We start from the raw sequence: 9,095 nt of genomic DNA on the forward strand, positions 1-9,095 counted from the left end.
GGGAGGTGTCTCTCTGTGTCAATCTGTGCCACAACCGTGGAAAGTCTGGACCAGGCCACCCACGTCCCTATCCCAGAGGAGTATCGGGACCTACAGGTGGCCTTTGTGAAGACTCGTGCCACGTGCCTGCCCCCTCATCTCCCATGGGACTGCACTATCGGCCTACTGCCTGGTTGTACCCTCCTGCGGGGTCACATCTACCCTCTCTCGCATGCAGAGACCGAATCCATGGAGGCCTACGTCCAGGAGGCACTGGCCCAAGGATTCATCCGTCCGTCCACCTCTCTGGCCGCCTACAGCTTCTTTTTCGTGAAGGAGGGAGGTCTCCGCCCCTGTATCGATTACCGGACACTGAATAAGGCAACTGTTAAATTCAGTTTTCCCTTACCTCTCATACCCACTGTGATCGAACAGATGCACAATTCTAAGTACTTTATCAAATTGGATTTACACAGTGCCTAGAACCTGGTGCACATCAGAGAGGGGGATGAATGGAAGACCGCCTTCAGCACCTGGCACTACGAATACAGGGTAATGCCCTACGGCCTGACAAATGCACCCTCTGTGTTTCAAGCCTTCCTTAACAAGGTGTTTAGAGACATGTTGGGTCGCTGTGTAGTGGTGTACATAGATAACATTTTGGTGTACTCCACTACATGCGAGCAACATGTCTCTCATGTCAGGTCCGTTTTGGAGAGGCTGATAGGGTATCACCTGTACGCCAAGGTGGATAAGTGCCTTTTCTTTCAGCAGGCGGTCTCCTTCCTGGGCATCGGATATCCACCGCGGGAGTGGAGATGGAAGAGCAGAGCGTCAGTGCAGAACGGTCGTGGCCCGTTCCATCCAACATCAAGGCGAGCTTCCTTGGTTTTGCCAACTATTTCAGGCGCTTCATTAGGGGTTTCAGGACAGTGGTTGCCCCTCTCACCTCCCTCCTGAAGGTTGGTCCTCGACAGCTGCGCTGGACTGGGGAGGACAACAAAGCCTTCTGTGCTCTAAAGGAACATTTTACAAATGCACCTGTTCTGGCTCACCCTGACCCGTCTCTGCCCTTCATCGTGGAGGTGAACGCCTCAGAGGTTGGCGAAGGGGCTGTTCTCTCCTAACGAACTGGATCGGCACCTAAACTCCATCAATGCGCCTTCTACCCTCTACCCAATTACGACTTGGGCGATCGTGAGTTGTTGGCTGGACGGACCACAGGAACTTGGAGTACATTTGAGCAGCTATTCTTCGCCAGGTTTGACTTTACACTCTTCACTATTATTCTACAATGTAGAAAATAGTAAAAATAAAGAAAAACCCTTGAATAAGTAGGTGTTATAAAACTTTTGACCGGTAGTGTACATTGATGGCAGCCACAATCTATCTGCAATATTAAAGCTGATCCCCCCCCCCCCCCCCACATTTTTTTTTAAATACAAGAGAGTAGTATAGGAAACTGATCACTTCATCATCATGCCTCACACACAATGCCTGACAGTGACAGATGTGTTCAAGTTCATGCTTAATCCAAATTTGAATGTGTATTAACTATTAAGATGTTATGGACACACATGAAATACACTATATGGCCAAAAGTATGTGGACACTTGCTGAAACAGGAAAGGGCTTTCCCCAAACTGTTACCACAGACCGTTGTTCCTCCTCCACCAAACTTTACAGTTGGCACTTTGCATCAGGGCAGGTAGCGTTCTCCTGGCATCCGCCAAACCCAGAATCAGCCGTCGGACGGCCAGGTGGTTAAGCGTAATTCTTCACTCCAGAGAACGCGTTTCCACTTCTCCAGAGTCCAATGGCGGTGATCTTCACACCACTCCAGCCGGGAGGGGAGGGGTGGGAGGGGAGGGAGAGGGGGAGAGCGTGCAAACTGCAGGCTGAATAAACAAAATATACACACCCATGTAGTCATGATTATTACCTTGTCTGTGTTTTGAGCATCTATGAATCCCAGTTTACCACCAAGATATATTTGTATCATGAGACAACTGTAGTGGGCTGGACACTGCATGTTTCCATGGTAACCAGCTCACAAAATGAGTTTGTCTTCTCCCAACTTCCTTGTTGCAATACTATAGATCCCAGGAGATGGAGTCCGATACAGTCTTCTCATTACAGAGGCCAGGGTCTACTTCCCTTCACAACCATTAATAGTATTTTATCAAACTATCCACGTAGGATTATCAGACTGCACCAGTGGGTTTAAGTGGGATGAGTGAGAGGGACCCTCTTTTAGTGGAGTTTCACCATACATGTCATGGCTGCACATTTTTACCACCCCCAATATGAACTTAAGTTTTACAATTTAGTTAAACAAATGTATGTATATGGTTTTATTATGCTATAAACCAGTTAGAAAATTTTTGTCTGAATCAGATTCTGCATGGTGTTTATGGGTCTTCATTATGAAGGTGCTTTACTGCCCTCTAGCAGCCAACAAATACACTACCGTTGCCATACAGCATTTGATATCACCTTGATAACAACCAAGCCACTAACGAAATTGTCCCATAATTGAAATGTATACCTCATTTCCAGCTACAGCTCTATCTGTATCAACAGCTGCAGTGCAATTGGAGATTTATCAGACAGAATGACTTTCAATTACTCTAGTTCAACACTGGCTTAGTTTGTTGCAGACTGCAATATGTGCACAGCTTCTGTCTGCCATTGAGAAGTATCCTCATTAAACAGTTATGTGGGCTTAATCTTCTTTCTCTCATTAGTGGGACAAAATAGTGTATTGCAAACGAACTGAATCTATGCATCATTAACTAGCACTGGAAATTGTAAGGGACCTCACGATACGATATCAGGATAAGTTACCGCCCACAAGGAACGGGATACGGACATGGACAAGAAAGCCCACTACGACCTCTAACGAGAGGAAACATACAAAAGGAAATTATAGGAGGAAGAAGGAATACTACCTATTACACCGGCTTCGACACTCGTTGTATGTGGTAGGGCTTGCAAACGCTAACAAATTTCAAAGAGAAAGCCACGCACGACTTTAACACATCATCAAGTTTGTTGATGACACAACGGTGGTGGGCCTGATCACCGACAGCGATGAGACAGCCTACAGGGAGGAGGTCAGAGACTTAGCAGTGTGTTGCCAGGACAACAACCTCTCCCTCAACGTCAGTAAGACCAAGGAGCTGATCGTGGACTACAGGAGCAATAGGTGAGAGTGCGTCGACATCGACAGAGAACTTCAAGTTCCTTGGCATCCATATCAATAAGGACTAACATGGTCCAGACACACCCGTACAATCGTGAAGAAGGCTTTTCCCCTCAGGAGGCTGAAAATATTTGGCATAAACCCTCGGACAATAAAAAGTTATACACCATCGAGAACATCCTGAGAGGCTGGATCACCGCTCGATATGGCAAATGCACCACCCTCGACCGCAAAGCGCTATAGAGGGTGATGCAGACAGCCCACCATATCACTGAGGCCGAGCTCCCTGCCATCCAGGACCCCTACATGAGGCAGGTCAGAGGCCCAAAAAATTGTCAAAAACTCCCGCCACCCAATCCATAGACTGTTCACTCTGCTACCGTCCGGCAAAAGGTACCGGAGCATTGGCTGTCGGACCAACAGGCTCCGAGGTAGCTTCTACCCCAAGGTATAAGTTAAATAGTTAATTAAATGGTTACCCGGACTATCTGCACTGACCCTGTGCAAACTCACAAGACAAGACTATATATACACACTATATACACTCACACACACACACATACCGACACAACGCAAACACACATACACACGTACACACACTTTTACACTCATCATATGCTGCTGCTACTCTGTTCTTAATTGTAGTCTTATTATGATCTAACCTAACCTAGTCACTTTACTCTGTCTTCATGTACACACTTTACCTCAAATACCTTATTATTATCTAACCTAATGCCTAGTCACTTTACCCTGTCTTCATGTATACACTTTACCTCAAATACCTTATTATTATCTAACCTAATGCCTAGTCACTTTACCCTGTCTTCATGTACACACTTTACCTCAAATACCTTATTATTATCTAACCTAATGCCTAGTCACTTTACCCTGTCTTCATGTACACACTTTACCTCAAATACCTTATTATGATCTATCCTGATGCCTAGTCACTTTACCCTGTCTTCATGTACACACTTTACCTCAAATACCTTATTATTATCTAACCTAATGCCTAATCACTTTACTCTGTCTTCATGTACACTTTACCTCAAATACCTTATTATGATCTATCCTGATGCCTAGTCACTTTACCCTGTCTTCATGTACACACTTTACCTCAAATACCTTATTATGATCTATCCTGATGCCTAGTCACTTTACCCTGTCTTCATGTACACACTTTACCTCAAATACCTCTTACCTCTGCACATTGATCTGGTACTGGTACTCTCTGTATATAGCTTAATTCTTGTGTATTTTATTCCTCTCGTGTTATTACTTTTTACTATTATTTTTTTACTCTGCATCGGTGGGAAAGGCTCGTAAGCAAGCATTTCACGATAATGTATACACCCGTTTTATTCGGCGCATGTGACAAATAAAATTATATTTTGATTTGATACTTAGGTGCTGATACGATATGTATTGCAATTCTCACGATTGAATATGTATTGCGATTTGATATTGTGTTTTTATTGTGATTTGACGTTCCAAGCATATTGCTCACTAAAAGTCTGCTGCAGAGAGAGAGAACATGAGAAAATTTGTACTAAAAGTGCTGAAAACATGTTGGCTCACTATAAAGAAGATGGAGAACAAGCTATAGGATGAAAAAATACCCGTTTTGGTGGAAGCATGACTCATTTAGAAAATAATAATGACCAAAGCACTTGAACCATGCCCTGTTTTAATGAACATCGACTGTCATTACAATTGTGAATGAAGATGTTCACACTAATTTATACGCCTTTATACTGAATAACATACTTTGGCATCTTCATGCAGGCTTCAAGAGTCAAGCTCTGAGAGTAATATGCTGATTTAGAAAAAACGAATATGTACAATTTAGAGATTAATCAGCACATAGCTGTTATGATCCTCTCTTCCACTTATACATCAATGCAATAAGATAGCACTGCATAAGGAGTCAGTCACAAAGTGTATCTTTATTTGCAACCCCAAGTTGTTTAACACCCCTACAGTTGATATCCAAGCCTCCGTGAAAATCGAATTAGCATAATAAAAAATTTGCCATCAAAATACGTCTGTTTAAGCTAGAAATACGTTTTTTTGCAATCCACCGCATCTGCCAATGGCGGCCTTCCACATCTGCGGTGGAAGGTGGCCGAGCTACAGCAGTGTTTGTCAGACCATGAGACATCCCAAAAATTGGTCTTCTCACGAAAACGTCAGTAGCATCCGAACATTTTGGCCTACAAACTAATATGACCACTCTGAAAAAATTTGACTCTCACAAAAACGGTGGTGTTCTCCGTTTTGCTCTATGACCCCCACAAGCGTCATGGCACTCGTCTGAATTCAGTACCGCCGATCTGCCAACTTCTGTCTGTAGCGTCCAAACAGTTTGGGCTACACACGAATATGACCCCTCTATGGAAAGGTGAGACTCATAAACACGTACATGTTGTTTTGCTCTAGGATGCCCACAAGCCTCACAGGACTCGTCTGAAGGTAGCCCGGTAGCAGTTGAAAAAAATGTATGGAAGTCAGTGGAGGCTGCTGAGGGGAGGATAGCTCATAATAATGGCTGGAAGGAGGTCAATGGAACAGGGAAACCACGTGTTTGATGTGTTTAGTACCAAACATGTGAGTCTCACATGTGTTTGGTATCAGCAGCCTCCACTGATGATATAGGACAGACATAGGACAAACACTTTAAAACAAACTTCCTTATGATTTATTTTTAACTATCTGTTTTTCCATGTATGAATCTGTCATTCAATGTGTTGCTATGGGCTAATAGCAATAAGGCCAAAGGGCTTCTACAATTTAAAATCAAATAGCTAAATGATCCTTGGTATGATCATAAAAAAACGATTCCATATATTATACTAGTAGCACCCCCCCCCACAGCCCTAGCTTATATTCTTAAGGATTAATCCAAATTGTTCCCATAAATTAGTTTGTAGCTAGAATATAGTATCCTTTAACCAACCCCATAATCTTGTGAGCCACAAGTTGACCCCTAGCTCTGATAGGTACTGTATTTCAGGTGTGAGCATTTTCCGACAGAGTTCCCTGTATTTGGGGTCAATGTTTTTCCTTAAATTGTAACCCAGGATGAAGTTCTCTCCAACTGGCTGCCAGGGAAGCAGATCTGTGTCCCGAATCAGCCCAGCCTCCACTGCTCCCCCACCCTCAATGCACATGGCAGCCATTTCTGCATTCCTCCTCCTCAGCTCCTTCACTTCCTGCTCCATCCGTGTCCACCCGTATGCCTCCACCTTGGCCCAGAATGTGGCGTTAAAGTGCTGGTAGAGCCTCCAGTCGGCCCCGTTCCACTCCCGGGCCTTGGCCTTTAGCTCAGGGGTCAGTCGTGACACAGATGAGTCCTTGCGGGCATTGAGCTTGAAGAACAGCATATCTTCCATCGTCCAGCAGAGTGTATCTTTCAGCAGGATGAGAGACTCCTCAAAATGCTCCGCCATCAGGACCAGCTGGAAGCGTTGGGACAAGGTCTGAATACCCCTCTCCACCAGAGGGTGGTCCGGCTCTAAGTTGTTATCAAATCCAAAGTCAAAGAAGAGCAGGTTCTTGAGGTAGAATGAGTTGTAGCTCCCTGGGGTGTAGTAGTTCATGGGTTCACGCAGAAACTCAGCCAGTTTGCTATCTCCGTGGATCCCCCAGGTGAGGGGAATCGCTCGGCTGTAATAATGGAAGGATGACTCAAACAACTCCGCCGGGTCTCGTAGGATGGTGAAATAGGGAGCGTCTGCTGGGAGGAGCTTTGCCACCTCATGCCCATTAAAGCGCATGTGGTTACATAAGATGTTGAAACATACCCCAGGCTGGTAGTCTTTGACCTGGGAGCAAAGGAAAGGGGATGGGTAGAAGAAGTCATTGCGACCTTTAGGAAAGGCAAACTTTAAACCGTGCTTCTCACCGAAGCGGAAGATGATGTTGAGTAATGTGCTGCTGGCAGTCTTGTGGGTCTTCATGAACATGATGTCCACCTTGGGCACACACTCCCCTGACAGACTTGTTCTGCTTTGAGAGTAGTTGGTCAAATTGTGGACCCATATTTGAGACAAGTGGTGAGAACACGACAGAGCCACTGTAACCCTGTAGAGAAAAAGTGAAAAAAGAGTAAACTGACATATATTTTACATTTTATGTTACCTATTTATGTCAAATGAATTGATTTAAAAGTAAATCACATCGTATAGCAAATAATAGATAGACTGTATTTCACAACAAAAGTCCAGCATACACTTATCAAAAAGAAAGGAGGACCAAGGCACTCTTCATATAATTAATTAAAATGCCTTTATTAGTATGGCATGTTCAATAGAAACAAAGTTGTTTAAAAACCGACGCGTTTCGGCTGCATGGCCTTCGTCAGGGAGTACGACGAAGGCCATGCAGCCGAAACGCGTCGGTTTTTAAACAACTTTGTTTCTATTGAACATGCCATACTAATAAAGGCATTTTAATTAATTATATGAAGAGTGCCTTGGTCCTCCTTTCTTTTTGATGACCAATTTACACCTTTTACCAAAGAGCACCTTCTATCTACCAAAATATACTATAGTGTACCTTAGTAGCGCTTCCCTTCCTCCTCTTTATACACTTACTTTTGTTGATTGACTTGTTGGACTGCTGGGGTAGATAAGCAGTGCAATACCACCATGAAACTGGTCAATAGAACTCCTACAGCCAGTCTTCTTGCTATTGACTTGCACCGTCTTTTCCTCACACCAAAACCAAGCATTCCTGCAACGTCAAGCCAACCTGGAATGAAAGGCAGAGTTGAAGCAGATGTCAAAGTGAACTGTTCTTTGTCATCAAGTGGTTTGGGCTCTACTCATTTGCCTAATTAATAGGCACATATTGTGTGAAATTAGTCCCATGAGCACTTTTCCCTACACATGCTCCCGTCACAATATTTATGGAAACGCACAGCCTGTTCCAGTCACCCTTATGGAAATCTCTCTGAATAGGATTAAATGTATCTATTAACCCTGAGTAATGTCATGGGAAAAACCAAATAAAATGGCCAATCTGTGTAGAAGACAGTCATCATGAATAATGTTTTTTGCCATACTGTAGCTAGATAATAAAGAAGTCCGTACTTACTATAATGATTGGAACAGGTACTCTTCACAGGTATTTCATGGCCATCACAGACATTGTACGAACAAAATATAATTTGAATAGCAGTGAATCTTGTGGTAAAACACAAGATTGGTAAAACAATGTGGTAAAACAATGCAGGGAAATAGAAAACCATCTAGCGAAAGAAGAGATAGTCTGATAAGCCCCAAGAGAGGGAATGTGTCATCCTTTTTCCAAACAACAAGACACTGCCCCCATGTTTACACATCAAACATGTTTTAGCTTTTGACCTTTTCCTTTCACAGCAAGAACAATCTGAGGACTTGGAAAAATGCCCTTGATATATATATATATATATATATAGTGATCTCCAAAAGTATTGGGACGGTGACACATTTTTTGTTGTTTTGGCTTCTACATTAATGTGGCTGCTACCATGATTACGAAGTACTGAATGAATCGTGAATAATGCGTGAGAAAGTTACAGACTCATAAATATTGTAACGACCCTGGGTTTATAAGTTCGAGACCTACTCCCTGCCTGTTTAATTACAATATCATACCCCCCAAAATGCTAACCTCTCCTGTTATTATTGTAATGGTGAGAGGTTAGCATGTCATGGGGGTTTGATATTTGTTCGTCTGTAACTTTCTCACTCATCATTATTTACAATTCATTCAAGATTATCCATGAGCATGGTTGCGTTCACAACAATGTAGACGTTTTAGCAGGGATGCAAACTAGTCACCTTTCGGCGAAATTCACCGTTTTGAATCCAAAATAGGTAACCTGCGTGATTCATGTAGATCCGATGAGAAAAGTTTTTTGGGGGGT

General features: G+C 43.4%; 1 protein-coding gene across 1 annotated transcript; it reads right to left on the reverse strand.

Annotated features, from left to right (window-relative positions):
- Nucleotides 1-5,859: 5,859 nt before the first annotated feature.
- LOC139536485 (galactosylceramide sulfotransferase-like) lies at nt 5,860-8,467 on the reverse strand. The gene is made up of 3 exons (XM_071337042.1): nt 8,282-8,467; nt 7,780-7,936; nt 5,860-7,267 (listed from the first exon to the last, which is right to left on the reverse strand). The coding sequence occupies exons 1-3, from the start codon at nt 8,433-8,435 to the stop codon at nt 6,115-6,117; spliced, it is 1,464 nt and encodes a 487-aa protein (XP_071193143.1). The 5' UTR covers nt 8,436-8,467; the 3' UTR covers nt 5,860-6,114.
- Nucleotides 8,468-9,095: the final 628 nt, after the last annotated feature.

This window comes from Salvelinus alpinus, chromosome 1, assembly GCF_045679555.1.
Source record: "Salvelinus alpinus chromosome 1, SLU_Salpinus.1, whole genome shotgun sequence".
Classification (NCBI taxonomy): Eukaryota; Metazoa; Chordata; class Actinopteri; order Salmoniformes; family Salmonidae; genus Salvelinus; species Salvelinus alpinus.